The sequence below is a fragment of the Lepisma saccharinum genome, chromosome 4 (assembly GCF_977018435.1).
Source record: "Lepisma saccharinum chromosome 4, izLepSacc3.1, whole genome shotgun sequence".
In the NCBI taxonomy this organism is placed as follows: domain Eukaryota; kingdom Metazoa; phylum Arthropoda; class Insecta; order Zygentoma; family Lepismatidae; genus Lepisma; species Lepisma saccharinum.
The window spans coordinates 62,606,338-62,622,365 of record NC_139232.1 but is presented as its reverse complement, the minus strand read 5'-3'; the positions used below and the strand labels follow the sequence as shown (position 1 = coordinate 62,622,365).

The following is a 16,028-nucleotide window of genomic DNA, read 5'->3' as shown; positions in this document are numbered from 1 at the left end:
GTTCGCAAAAACCCTTATGTAATACAGGGTAATTGCTGCACAATCTGTAACTTACAGGGGTGGAACTGTAATTCATGCATTATTCTTTGTATGCTTCTTCGACTCAACTGTAGCACTGATGTATGTTGTTGAACGGAACGGCAAGGGCTCCTCTCAATGACAGCTTGAACTGATTCCATATTCTCTGGGATACGTACTGTTCAAATGCCACCTGGGGCTTCTTCTTCAAGGCTGAACCAGTTTCTTCGAAATTACGCACCCAGGTTGTAATCGTGTGAGCCAATGGGACACGATCATGATGTCCTAGCTTGTAATGCTGCCAAAATACCCTTTGCCTAGCTTGTAATGCTGCCGAAATACCCTTTGTGCTGCATTCACACTATCACTGTTCTTATAAAATGCTTTCACAGTGAATGAATGTCCTGCACCACTCCAATGCACCATCATTACTAAATGCAAAGCCTTCTCAATGATGATGCATCGGTCCCGAACAAATGCCAGCGCTACAGTGTTGCTAATCCTAGATTCAAAATTTCCCATTTCCCTGCACCACCTTGTACTTATACTGAATATCATGTGCTTCCTGATTAGATGCTGTTACAGGTACCTGCACTTTGCAGCAGTCAAATTATTTATGAGGAGTAAAGTTAATTGAAATCATTGCAATAAAACAGTTTTCAAAATACATTTGTTAGGTTTTCCTTACAGTACAACGCTTCACTGATTTCTATGATCAAAATTTTGCAAGCAAGAAACAGTACTGGGTCAGGATTTAACCGATTTTAATACTCATTCTGATACGAGACTTTCATCCAATATTCATACATTTGAAATTTGCTTTGTCCCATCCTTACAATGGGGGATGCAGCAAAGTAGTACATAGTTACACATTATAATATGTATAATGTTTTTCCTGTTTATGTAGTTTTAGCCCTTCTGGCCCTCTTACGTAATTTTTTTAATGCATTTATTTCTTTTACAGGCTGACACTGTTCTGCAGCCTCAACCAATTAGTACAATTCGTTGCGGATCTTTGGATTCTTTGCAAGAAGCGTACGGCCTTGAAAATAAAGATAGACCACACAGTGACATATCTGATGATGGTAAGTTGAGCGTAGTTTACCTATTTGCTTCTAGCTGTACTAATTGAAAGATTTATTTCTCCAAGTCAGGAAATCTGTGAGATTTCTGGATTGTAAATTATCACATTTTTTACTTAAAGAAGAATGACATTTATTTTATCAGGTCAAACCAACACCTCTTGATATGACGTAGCGCTGGAAACTTCTCTCTTATTTGCCAGTAATATTGTAATGAAATTCAACAACTATCAATTTCTTTTACAACACTTATATACAATACTTATTTATTGCCTCATGAGTATATTTTAATTTGACATTTACTTGCCCTTGTAGTCCACACTTTTCCACGTTCATCTCGTATTCATAAAGTAAATTCTGATTGATTAGCTATAAACATAAATTAAAAATGTCATTGGATTCTACAGGACTTCTACTACTTTTCAATGTAGTATCCACTGTTGTTGATGCATTTGTCTGAACTGAACACCTGGTTTTGTACCCCCAGCCATAGAATGATACCTGTGATCAAAACCAGGTGTTCACAGCTCGTCTGAGATCATCCTGTTCAAGGAAATGCCTGCCAGGAACTTTTGTAGATGCAGGAACATATGAAAATTACTTGCTGCCAGATTGAGCTGTAGAGTAGGTGATCAAATTGTTACCAGCCAAATCTTGTGATGGGGTTTTGTATTTGGACTGCAGGACGTGGCTAGGTTCATGGATTACGTGATGCAGTTTCTGTAGTGTCGCACAGTTGACATATCTATTGATTGTTGAGCCTGGAAGCAAGAGGTCAACAAGTAACACACTGTATCTGTACCTCCAAAGCACTCTTCACATGAGTTGTGAGTTGCAATGGTCATTGTACAGATCTTCCATTGCCAAACTGCTATTACTCTCACCTTTGGTGCGAGCAGTCCTGGGTTTCATCCCTAAGCATTGTGAAGACAGTTGCCGAGTGAGCTACTTGAAACCAGTGGTAGCAGACTCCAATATCAAGAGCCAGAAAAAGTGAAAGCTACTTAGTAGGCATTTGTCCTAAAATCGCTGTTCCGCCATGGAGTAATTTAGTTTAATGGTCCTTTTTGGCAGTGATACTGTAGTCCATGGACCATTTTTACATATTTTACACATTTTTTAACGTATGATATGTATTCTACATGTTTTTATGTGTATTGTAAATGTCACCTTCATTTAACATGCAATTTCCCAATCCTCACAGACTACATTTCACATGTGGTGCAATACTTACCTCACAATGGCATGTGTGGATTACCAACGTGCTCACAGTCATGATTGCAGTGCTACCACAGGAACATGATATCATGGGAGGTCACAGAAATTGGTACCCAATTTTGAGAAGTGTCTCAACAATGCTGGACATTGCACCAAAAAGTAGTTGACAGTATGTAGAATCCAGTGACAATAAAGTAGTGTGATAATTGCTTTTTTTGTTTAGTTTTTAAAGTCAATTGGAACTTAGTTTCTTGATAACTCTCATAGATTATCTGATTAGATAGAAATAGTATCACTAAGGATCCATGGAAGTGATTCGATCTCCTTTTAATGGTTCTCGACTGCCACATTTTTCCACATCTTCATACTCATCTATTATAATGTAGATTTTTTTTGTTTGCTGTGTAAAAATGCACCACCTTTACATGCACATGTCCACTCTGTGCACAGTTTGCACAACATAGAGGTCTAACTTCGAGTAACATTTCAGTTTGCAAGACATTTATAGTATATGAGCACTTCATAGGTTCATGAAGTATGAACCTATTGTACAATTAAACCCTGGGGTACAGAATGAGATAATGTATAATGCTACGCTCAGTGTTTCTGATTGATTATGTTAGCCATACAAGGTCTTTGAAGTTTGAAAATTATTGTAGATTTATTGGCAGTAAGGATTATATGTGAAATTTATCACAAACATGAAAACTTAGCTGCACCGAGACTTCATTCTGAAGATAAACTGGTAAAACATTCATAGATATCATAATATATGTTCATTATACTGGTCTCTTGAGTGTCTACAAACTTTGTACAAAGTATGTGTGCAAAAAGCATACTTATCAGTATAGCGTACCGATTAACAAAAGCCGAAAGAATAATCCCTCGCATAGGTCACATCCATTCATCCAGTCTATGTGTACATTCTTATCAGCCATGAGCATCTCAAAAACTACTGTAGCTGCAAGCATGAAATTTGATGCACGAGTATTAATCAGATGTTAATTCATATTGAGACTTTTTTTGAAGCTATAAATAGGAAATTTGGAGAGTTGATAGAAGTCTGATTGATACAGTGTGCACTTACTCGATCAATCCATCCATTTGCCTGTGCTAGTCAGCAATTGAACCTAGTTTATAATCACTTATCTCAGAAACTGCTATAGATGGATAGAAAATTTAGTTGATTGAAAGAACTACTGGATACTGGCCTAGTGGTACACCAATAACCCTGATTGGTTCATTATATATTGCATCCAAACAACAGAAAGTCACCATTGTCTATTTTTCAGAAACAGCTGAAGTTATATATTTTTGTATATATATTCAATGAAAATATTGGTATTGCTGTTGCAAAATGTGGGTAAAAGACTTATCACATACAAGGTTACTGCAGTATAAACTAGCCTGATTGGTCAGAATTACAATTTGTTCAAGAATCTGTAACCAATGAAATGTTGATGTGCAAGTTTCGGATTAGTATCATGGAACGTATTACAGTTGCACATTTCCTAAGTTGTTTCTTTTAGGATGTTTAAGCATTCTCTAGATCTCTCATATAACAGATGAGGTCTTTCATATCAAAAATTCAAGTTAATTGATCATTGTGGTCAGCACAGCATTACAACATGTAATTCTCAAACTATACAAATTAATCTGAACTCTGAAGTAGTTAGAGAATTGAGGTAAGATTTAGTTTCAATGATTGAGATGTGAGGAAGATCAGTTTTTAAATTATTTTTGATTAGAAAACTTCCTCGAAAATAGGAGGAAATGTGTGGGTACATAATGAAATTTGGAAAATTTGTTCTGGAAAGTCTGGAATGACACTGAACAATTGATCTTGTCATTAGAGTAACCTCCTACGATCTCAGACTCAAATAACTTTTTTTAATGCAATAAATTAACCAAATAACTTCAAAGAAAGTACTGCCTACATCATTAAAAATGCATCCCTCAAGAACCATTTAGTGTGAATTACAGAAAGGAAAGTAAGAAAGTGCATATACTGAAATAAGAAAGTTGTATGTTTTTGAAGTGCTTCAAAAGATTGTTGAACTAAGGGCTGTGTAATAGAGCTTGGTGACAGTAAATTGTGTTGTGTATGTGCTGTGGGGAACAGTTTGAACTTTGTGTCAGTGTTGACAGTGTTTTACCAAAGACTTTTGCTCCATACAGGCAGGCGCAGGGTGAGAATGTTGGGTGCTTCCTATCAATATACTTCTTCAGGTCAAACTTCCTTTAAGCAACATTGGAGGTAAGGGTGTCCAAAGTTCCCAGGCTCATGCATTCTGTGTTCTGCTTACAAGCTTCACCTGCACACTGTTTGTGTTTTGTGCATTTGTGCAACTGTGTGCGCTTGTGTTTTTTTCAGCACCTCACTTCTTTGAACATGTTGAGTTTGCCGTGTGCTGTTGTCATGTTCTGTGGTTTTAAAAGTCTCGCAACCCGACTTGACAGTAACCAAAATAATAATAATAATAATAATAATAATAATGAGAAAGGGGGGAAACCTCGTCTGTTCTTCCTACACCCATTTACTGTGTTGTTTTTTGCTCTCACTTGAACTATTGTTATTAATAAATCAGTCATGGATGCTCGTGAATTGACAATTTTTGTGTAGTGTGTTTGCAGTTGCTTTAATATTTTGATTTTTTTTACACTTGGCACAGATTAACTAGGCTGTGATAGCACCATATAATTTTTTCATGTTACTTTTTTGTACTAGAAATATTTTTAATGACACATGTTTCTACTGTTTATATGTCAAATAGTAAGTTAATGCCCACATTTATGTCAACCGTTTCAGCATCAACCTGTGATTTGAGGAGAAGGGTCCATTACCAGTGTGCATGTACAATGGCTGTTCAGGAAAAGCTCGAACGTGTGCTATTAAAACTTGGATCTGCCCTGTGCCTTTCAAAGTAGTCCCCTCTATTGACAATACTTGAATTACTACATTTCTTCCATGATTCAAACACTTCCTGGAACTTTTGCAGCTCTTGTATGAGACTTTATCTCTACTGTATTTCAAAATAGGTGTTTGCAGTCTGGGAAAGAGGAGAAAAAAAGTCTGATTCATTCCAGTTTATGCTGTGTTTATTATCATTAGACATTTCAATTGTCTCATGCATAAGAAAAGCAATAATGCATTGTAAAGCTGAAGTTCTAAGGTTAATTGCTGGTATGTTTCCAGTAAGTATAGAGGACAGTATTGTTATTTTGTAAGTAAGAAGGAAATTTGCCTTGCTAGTCTATTTTAATGGTAAGTCACATATGGCCACATAAAATTCGCAAAACCTTGTTACATTACAACCCCTTTTGCCATTCCATCTATTTAACAGCATTGTATGTTCCCTGCCTGTGTTGTACAGATTAACAAATTTCACTTCATCAACTGTTTTTCTGAATTCCTTCTTTTGTGTAGTGAACGGTGATGGATTAAGGTGGCTGTTATTGATCCTGCAGCATTAGGCCCATTGCTGAAATAGGCACAGATGAAAACAGACGAGAATTTTCCAAAAGCCGAACAGTTTTCTTTTGCTATATTAACCTGAAAATAAATCTTAGAATAAAATTTGGAGCCCCAATTTCAGACACCTAGACACAGCGTTACTTATTATACAGTTACTCTTATTCTTTGCGCTGTGACATAACTATAACGTATACTATGGGCAGCATCAGGCCCAATTTCATCTTAATCTGACCCTGGTAGTGAGATTGTTTGGCCAGTGAGTGTTTAGATCAAGACAGCAAACTACACATTGTTTATTCAACCAACAATTCAAAGTAAATTGTATTCTTGCTGAAATAATTTCCACAGCATTAACTACTAAATTGTGGTGAGGGAGGTGGCCTCAATATATTGACAATATTGTAAATTGTAATGCATTTGACTTATAAACTCATAAATACAAAATAAGAAATTATTGGCATATTGTATGAAATTGTGCCACGGTATCTATTAACTTTTGAATTTCCCATCCAAAACAAACAGTAATAAAATGTTTTTTATTATTATTATTTATTTATGTATTCATTCATTCATCATTATAATATTTTGTAACTGTCAGAAATTCGAGAACACAATATTTGGATTTACAGTCAGGCCTCAAAGCTATTTTGAATTTTTGTTTTTCAGAAGAAAAATCCATGAGGTCGTCTTTTTATCACTTGACAAGCACATTTCTTGACCATATTTTACATTGTATGTTCTCTACGTGTTGTATCATGCAAATTAACAAATTTCACTTTACAGGTATTAGTAGGTTGGACAACTACATGCTGTTTTTGCACTTATCCTTATCATACATGCAAAACACATTTAATTTTATTTAGCACAATGCTTCTTTTTCTTTTACAGGGAGTGACCTTGTAGTTAGTCTCACATCAACTTTTGAGGAAAAATTAAAATCTTTGCTTAATTCCGAATATAAGGCAGAAAAGAAAGAAGTAACTGGGCAGCTGAATGACACAGAAGATAAACAACTAGGGAACTCATCAGCCCGTGCATCGCAGGAGGACACACAGCGGAAACTGTACAGAGATCCAAGCTTGCATCGAGGAGAAAGCAGATCTTTAGAGAGGAGAGAATTAGCATCTAAGGTATGTAAGGTTGTCCTTGTTGAGGTATCTTGACCATCATTTGGGATTGGATTTTTTTGTATCATATTTTTATCGTGTTCTGTGTGCTGATGCTTGCCTATCACTTTTTGGCTCATGTGAACGTAATGACACTGGTCACATGTAAACATATTTTTCATCATATTTATGAAGCTTTTAACATTTCGTCAGATACCATTCATAAAATTATGCTTGTGCCCCCAATGTAAAAGGAAATAATGGGATTTATTAGAAATGTACCATGAAGGAAAGCATGAAAATGAAATACAGTGGAATCCTGATTTTACATTTTCCTGCATTAGCATTATACATTTAATGCTGCAAAATGTAAAACTTGCCTCGATTTTGCATTTAAGTTTTCATCTTGGTCCTGTGAAAAACTTTTAAAAAATAAAGGTTCCTCAGTTTTAATTTACATTTTTCCACATTAGATTGTTAGTACAAACTAAAATAAAAAGCACTTTTTCTTTTTATTCACAAAAAAAATAAACCTTTATGTTGTATCTCATAGTATCAAGAACATGTTGTAAAAAGCATACCTTTCGTAATTTTCAGGTCATATTTCAAGAAATATTAGAGCATAAATGTATACATATTTCTAAAGTTCTTAGGTTAGAAATCTGAGCTCTAGTCACCATCCTCAAATTCTTAACCATCACCATCCATCTCTATCAGACTTTAGAATATTTCACATTGAAGTGGTACTCTTCCTGAATATATTGCTGGTCTCCATGCAGGAGTGGTCAAAGACATTTTACGTTAATTAACATGAATAGGTATATTGTGCTCAAAGAGTGTGTAACAATTGCGAAACATGCACCAGTAATAAAATGTAATTCAAAAATAGCATGTGATGAAGCCAAGAATAATTCATTGAAGTGTCGAGTACAGTCAATATCATATCAGCATTATTTCAATTATCTGCAATTGATCCTTGATCAATCATAATTCCAACATGGATAATAACTTCATTCAAATCCATAATCATTACAAATTGATCCATGACTTGATTAATTGGCATAATTAATAACAAGGTATGACTTGTAAGTAGCTCATCAATCAGAACATTCAAATTTTATTTAGCCATGCACATCAACATTCCATTACACAATATCATGCTAACAATGACTTCAATATTATGTCAGCCTTTCCTTCTCTTATTTCCATTGAATCTCTTATCACAATATCAAGGAAAATTACCTAATGCTGCAGCAAAGTATTGAAGAGCATTGCTTTGTAATTTTGTAAATGTATACATGCATTACACATGTTTGACCCAAATGACAAGGATAAGTATTTTGGCAATGGTGGTGATTTGTGTATTAAGTTGTTTTATCTTAATTTGAATCATGTAGAGATACAGCATGATAAGTTCTTGTTTTACTTTAAAAAAATTATCTCTTGGCTTGATAAGCGGTAATAATCCAATCCATTAAATCTTATCAAACGGAAGGGTGCTTGGTTATTGAATGATTAATGTAAGATTATTATGATATCTCGTTTTTCTATCACAATTTTACAAAAATTCTTTTCATTTCACCAATACCCCAACATTAATTACAGATAACTAGCACTCGATTTTATTTTATTTCAAATGATCCCCACCTAATTCAAAAAAGTTCAGATTATGCTCTTGGATAATAATAATTAACCTGATGTTTTCTTCCATGCCACGTGCCCAGATATTTGCATACCTAATGCACTTCTTAATTTTACCTGTATGTTTTAGAACATTATTGATTTGTTCTTTCCATAATAACCATCAAATGCACTCATTTCCCACATGAAGATGTCATGTAAACACACTGAAGAGTAGAAGCAAAAATATAAGATAATTCATGATGGATGCGGTAAACGCAGCTTAACTATTACCTATGTGAAGTTTCATGTTTCTGCTTTGCACAATTGGATAGTTTTTTCCTGAATTCATGTATGTAATAAGTTAATTGTCTAAGGTAATTCATAGGATGCTTTCAATGTTACTTTTCTAAATCATTGTGGAAAAAATGAGTTTTAATTAGAGTAACCAATCACTATTTTTTCTAACAAAGTTTCCCTGTTCATTCTAGGAAAATGGCAATAGTAGAAGATCAGAAGGTGCTCTTCCATCAGAGACAAGCAAAGCTGTGTTACGAAGTACGGCAGACAACAGGGAGAGGGAGGGAAGCCGAGGTAGGAAAAGGGAAGCTTATTCATGTGGAAGTAGTGACATGGACAGACAGAACGATAACACTTTAGGTGACAACTCCATGGACAACAAGTTGAAAGAAGGGAAACTTAAGAGATCCGATTCTCTGACGAAGACTGAGAAAACCGAATCGAATAACAAAACCAAGGACAGCAAGAGAAGACAAGACATGATGAGCCGAAGCAATAAAGTTAAAGAGAAAGAGAACATTGAGAAAGGTGCGGTTTTTACAAAACTCAAGCGGAAGAACGGCATGCCGAACACGTCGTTGAAAAGAAGACACACTGTTGGTGGAACAAAGGACTTTGATAAGATAAACTGGGTTTACACTGGCAACAACAAGGCGAAGAAGGATTCCAAGCTGCCTGTGTGGGATCGCCTGCAACCTGTCATTGTGAGCGAAGATATGAAGGAGCAGTGGAGGTTGAATTTCTGGTTAAACAAAGGCCGATGTCAGCTTCGTACCAGCTCTCCTGATTTGAGTTCAAGGGATGAAGGGTTCCTGGTTGCTATAGACTTAAGAGATATTCTGTCAAGCTGTTCGGGACGACCGCAAAGCTTGCCTGACCCTAATTTGGCTTCCAGAATCTTTAAAGTTCCTTTGGAATCTCATGTGTGAGGTGTGCAAGATCATCAGGACAAAAAAATACGAATTCGACTGATGAAAATATTATTGAAAGAAAATATCCTGTGATATTGAAAATCATTTGATTTTATTTTTTCCACACCTTAAATCATGAGATTGTTTTAAATGTAGGAGCAATTGGCAAAGTGTATTGTGTGTGTATAGTTTTGTTAATTTTGCGAGAAATTCTATTTTTAACTTTAGTTCCGTCTATTTTTTTTTGTGAGCATTCTTTTGTGGCTGCTCGAAAGGAGACACGGCAGCATAGAGCCGTCCAGTGAATTCTTTTCAGATGCCTTAATCATAAAGAATGGACTGATGTAGAGAAATTTAGTTTGGTGCTTCATTGTTTATATTCTTGCCTTCAAACCCTGTACAAAAAATTTTAATTTTATGTGTATATTATAAAAAGCATTTGATTGAGAGTTTCCAAATCATACACATTCATGTGTCCTGTTTGAGAGCTGCGTGTATGATAAGAATGCGATATTGTAAATAACAGCTTTTTACAAAAGAAAAATGTGTGTACTTTTATTTTACATGTTCCCGGTGTTTAGAAAATTACAGTTTAAAAGTACCGAGTTACACTTAAGTGTCATGGCTCTCCCTGTGCATTGCCATGAAGACACATAGGAGTGTGGAAGTAGGCACTACACATTATCGATCTCAGCCACAGTGGAGATGATGAGAGGCTGGTTGGGCCCCAGAGCTGTTTGTGAAAAGGCATTGAAGGAAAAATTTCAATGCTAGATCCCTACTCAGGCCTCGCATGTAGTCAGATACCTTAGTGACTAGACCACAACAGATATGTTCAACAGTTACTCAGCTGAAAATAACTCTGTTACAGTGAGTCATTTTCAGAAGTTTTCTCTTTCATATAAGGTTAATTTCTGCTGAGTTTACTTGCACCTTTAAATTAAATTACATACCAACAACGATCACTGCTTGCTTCTGCTTTTTTCTCTCCCACACATTTTAAGCAAAGAGTAACTATTGTTCAATAACAGGAAGCTTAATTTGCTTATGAAATGAGCAGTTTTTGCTAAGAATACTTGATTCATGGATGATCTACATTCAGCATCGAATGAAGTGAAACCTGGTGTAAGATTGGTTTGGTTTATTTTACTTCGAATTTCTATCACTTTTGGACTTTTGGCTAATTGCGAAGATGAGAATGAATGACAATATGATAAAATTGATGAAGGGACACTCAAAGAACACCCATGCCCAGACTCGGACCCCTGGTGTCGTAGCGTGCTGTGCTAACCACTCTGCCACAGAGGGTCGGTGGTTACAGATGAAGTTTCACATGTGAGGAAAAGTTAGAGATTTGTAAAATTGATGGTAGTTTTTCTTTTGCATACAATTACCATCCATTAATTGTATTAATTAATCACATATTGAAATTATATTTAATTGTATACATCTACCGTTGAACAACTTACAATAATAAAAAATATTTTAATTAAAAAAGAGAATCAAAGGCAACCTTTTGGCCATTCCCAACATGAGATTCAACATGCTTCATGAAGAAGACTGATACAGTTGATGTAGTGTGTCAAAGTAAACAAATATGTGCCTGAACCAATGGCAATAGAAGTAGGTGGAAACCAATCACTTTTGTTATTTATTCTTAATAAATGTTAGTACAAAACATAAACTATGCTTTAATTAAAGTATGAATTAACATTTGCAAAGTGTATTTCCTTCCTAGACAATATTTCAGCAATGCTCGGTGTTCCTTCAGGTCACATTTCCCAAGAAGGGAGATCCAGTGCCTGTAAATGTGGGTCAGGCTGTCAATAAAACTTGAATAGTAGAAATAAAAATAATACTAATAATTATCATGGTTATGGTTTTAAATATTAACACAATAATAACTATTATAAACTAATAAAATTAAATCAGTTTTTGTTCTAATGCTTGGTGTTTTCTGATACTGATTATACCCCCAAAGGCTAAACCATCACCAGGATATATTATCAGAACTTCCTCACTAAATTATGAGGGGTTATCAAGGAGAAACATTGTGGAATGCTAAGGAAACGTATCCAGCTATTTGTAGACAACACACCTACGGATTCTGCTCATGAGAGTACATTTCCTCTTTCCTTGCCTTAAGACCACACTTCATGGTCAGTATTTCCAGGTTCATGAACATGTGATTTCCATGGTGCTGCACTACTTCACCGAAATTGCTGACTTCTACAATCAGGGTCTCCAGCAAGTGATCCTTCACTCGAAGAAGTGTGTTGTATCCATGGCTCACTTCCTTCTTGTTAATAATATGATCTTTATGACCACCCCTCATACAATGCAGACGTTTTCCTTCCTACTCCATATGGTCTGATGATGCAAATGAGAAGTGTTTGAAATGTTAACCATTATAAAACGATCAATGTGCTGTTTACAAATATATAGTGTGTATATATACACAGTGCTTTTTTTCTGGTGGTACGCAACAGTATACCATACTGGCACCTTTTTATAGATGGGAATACAACTAACAACATTTTATTTTAATGAAATAAATGTGTGGGTATATGGATGCTCGATCATTTATGAACATTCCACAATGTTTTGAATAGTACTTCCGATGAACACAGAGGGGGACCGAAGTGACAAACGACACGTATCACTTGGAAACTGACCCTCAGAAATAAGGGGACATTCCCTACCAAAGTGGCACGGCAATATGTCGCTCGTACTGAGTTGTTTACCATGCATTGTGTTGCCTTGATATGTTGTTAGTGCATGTGCAGTGAACACTTTAATGCAGAACTGCATGGGGCCCATGTCGCTTGTTCCCTTTTACTTTGGTGTGAAATCCCCATGTCAGTTCAGTCTGAATTCTCACTTACAAAACCAACTTTAAAAGTACCGGAACCTTTTTTTTCCCAGAAAGAAAGCAGTGTGTGTGTGTATATACACACAGGGTGTTCCGGGAGGATGCGGCAATACTTTGGGAACTGGTAGTATGGGTGATTCTAAGCAAAAAAGTTCTTATGAACATGGGTCCGATTTTGAACAATAATGGAGATATGAACAGAAATAAAAATGATGTAGGAAAACGTAAACAAAAACAGTAACAAGTAAAATATGGCAATGTAATGGTAATCGTGAAAGTAATACAAGAAGGGACATGCTGATACTAACTTTATTGCATGAATTTGTGGTGTAGCAGTAATTAGTACACGATAATTAAGTAATGAAGCAAGCAATAAATGTAGAACTGCTCATTCCAGTCTGTTGATCATTCAACATCTGAATTCCACCTACCTTAATCGATGGATTGGTCATTGTCATCGTCGTGGTGGTGGTCTGGTTCGGTGGCCACCTCGTTCTCCCGACCTAACCCCTCTTCATTTCTGTTTATAGGGGTGGATGAAGCAGGAGGTTTACCGGGAAAGGATGAATACAAGGGATGAACTGCACATTTGCATTATGAATGCTGTTGCGTTAATCCGGGAAAATCATCGGGAACTTTGTAGTGCAACACAAGATGTCCTCAGAAGTGCATTGATGTTGGTGGTGGAGTTTTTGAGAATCTGCTCCAACCTGCTATCATTTCTGTGGCCTTTTCCCTTCTTACATTCGTTCATGTGAGTACTGACCAGCAGGTGTTAACATTTCATTTTTCTACATTTATTGCTTGCTTCATTACTTAATTATCGTGTACTAATTACTGCTACACCACAAATTTATGCAATAAAGATTAGTATCTACATGTCCCTTCTCGTATTTACTTACACAATTACCATCACATTGCCATGTTTTACTTGTTACTGTTTTTGTTTACGTTTTCCTACATAATTTTTATTTCTGTTCATATCTCCGTTATCGTTCAAAATCGGACCCATGTTCATATGAACTTTTTTTGCTTAGAATCACCCATACTACCAGTTCCCAAAGTATTACCGCTTCCTCCCGGAACACCCTGTATACACACATGATTAATCTTATTATTAAATTACAAAATGGAAGATCATACATCTTACGTGGATTGAAGCTCATGCTTTTTCCAAATTAACAATTTAATAGATAGGAAAACCAAGAGAAATTGCAACCAGTGCTCCCTCTGGAAAAAGTTTTGTTTTGCAGCCACTCCCCATCGCCCTGGGAAAATACAGTTTTTTTTTTAAAAAAAATATATTTTTTGCTTTGGAAAAAGGTCTGCACACACCCATGCCCCTAGCTGGGAATTTCCACTTCGAGCACAGGCTTCAAGCATGGATGGACGTAAGTATCAATAAGTAAAAGTGGAAAGAATTGAAAAGTGATAGTTATATTTTTCTTTCAGAAAAAAAAGTGCATATCAATTCTCAAAGTTGAAAATCGTTGTAGATGTGTGAGGAAGATGTTTATACCTCTGTAGGTTTATCCTGGTACCACTCCCGCCATTCGGTTTGCTGTCATCTGCTGGAAGACTTCGGCACCCATCACATGAGTGCTTTTAGAACTAAGAAGCTGGAAAGTGTACGTGCTTTGTTCTCTGCTAGTCAGAGGTTGTGGTTCCCTTTTTGACAGGAAGGTAACCTATTGATAGACTGTGTCCGAAAGGTGCAATACCATATTTGAAGTGGTGATCCTTCTCGCAGTTCAGTCTTGAAGCATTGGACTGGAAGTGAAAGTCTTTCTAATTACGATCAGTAGATAAAATTAAGAACAAATTGATTTTTCCACTTTATAAACACTCGTTTTTCACCATAGAAATCACATAGCACTTTAATAAAGTTCTTATACTTACAATTCCATTCATTAGAAGAACTTCCACAAACATCTGGCTGACTTTCGACTACTGTGATTTCAAACGAACAACGAGTGCACAACTCAAGTATTCAAGCCTGCAGCGATGCGTGCTCCATGCTATGGTCTTGATTGCTCGTTTAATCTGCACTTTCGAACTGCATTAGATGACTTCACTTCTGGCAAGTCCATACTTCAAGCTTGCTTTTTGGACCTTTCAGACAGAGCCTTAGGTAGCAGATATTTCAAATGGCGTTAGGAAAAGAATTTGCCATCTGAGAGCTTGAATAGCTCATTGATGTTATTTGCTTGCCCTTTCGAGGGGCTAATGCAACAGAACCGCCAGTCACCATGTTTGCACGAAATATACGTTTGGAAACAATGGCCTGCAGACGACAGATCATTTCTTGGTGGGAGCTGTACCAGGATAGAACTCTGGCCTTTAGTGGAGTTTGAGATTAGTGGGGAGTGCTTGTGTGTAGCAACATGGAGACAATGCAGTAGGCTGGGGATGCTTATGCAAATTATCCTAGCACAAAAATTTTCCCTCTCTTCGCCATATGCATGTATAAGTACATCCTTGGCATTTTAAGCACCTTGTCACTTTTTTCACATTTAAATCCATAATATTTTTAGAGGCTGACGATATTTCGAAGAAGGTATGGGGTAGTAGTAATTAAGTTCATGTATCAGGGCACTTGCAAGAAATTTTTATAGAAGATTAATTGATTGATTGCATTGGAAATTGTGGGTGCATCAGCACTTAGGCTATTTTTCACGTGTCGCATTATACGAGGTCCAGCCCCTTACCATAACTAAAATGTAACTAATAGGTAACCAAAAAAGTTCTTGCCATGTTTAACGTCACATGGGACGAAGTGATCACTTAATGGAAAATATGTGTGCCACGTGGCGGAAAAGTTGTCGGGTGGGAGTGAGGACATTGGTCTTGCACAATATAGACACATTGCACACTCATAGCAGCCATAGCTTGAGCAGGGGTTAAAAGAAATGGAAGTGTTGAAGCAGCTCGTTTGGGTTTGTCAGCTTTATGACTTTAAGGTGGGCTTGTTCGGAGCAGAATCAAGTCGCCGAATACGTCAAGCCTTTGGGGATAATGCTGTGAGTGAACACACCTATAGGAATTGGTTCCAGAAGTTCAGGTCGGGAGATCTGTCACTTTGTGATGAACCCCGCAGTGGCTGACCACAGGTTCTGGATGACGAGGCCCTGAAGGTGGCCACACAGGAGGACAGCAGTCTAAGGTGTGCTGAGCTTGCCAACCACTTTCAGGTTTCCGATGAAACAGCCAGACTGCACCACATAGGGAAGACGTTGAAGTTGAGCATAGACTGTCGGAAGCAAAAAGCAACGAGTGGCAGCCTGTTTCTGGTTGCTTTCTTGGCACCGCAACACACCCATATTGGGTCGAGTGCTCACCAGTTTTGAAAAGGAGTCCTATATGACACTCCCAAGTGTGCCAGACATTGGTTGTCAACACTGGACCCTGTGCCTCATACCGCTAGAT

At 36.7% G+C, this 16,028-nt stretch overlaps 1 protein-coding gene across 14 annotated transcripts in view; it reads left to right on the top strand.

Annotated features, from left to right (window-relative positions):
* Positions 1 to 10,292, top strand: part of RhoGAP19D (Rho GTPase activating protein at 19D) — a 252,436-nt gene extending 242,144 nt beyond the window's left edge. For 12 of the 14 annotated variants that reach the window (XM_083120612.1, XM_083120610.1, XM_083120614.1 and 9 more), the window contains 3 exons: positions 983 to 1,103; positions 6,682 to 6,923; positions 9,011 to 10,292. In XM_083120612.1, coding sequence (XP_082976738.1) covers positions 983 to 1,103; positions 6,682 to 6,923; positions 9,011 to 9,748 — 1,101 coding nt within the window. In that variant the 3' untranslated portion in view covers positions 9,749 to 10,292. Of the gene's footprint in view, positions 1 to 982; positions 1,104 to 4,496; positions 4,576 to 6,681; positions 6,924 to 9,010 lie in introns of those variants that run through there. The other 2 variants (XM_083120615.1, XM_083120616.1) reach the window with 2 other exon arrangements.
* The last annotated feature ends 5,736 nt before the right edge of the window (positions 10,293 to 16,028 follow it).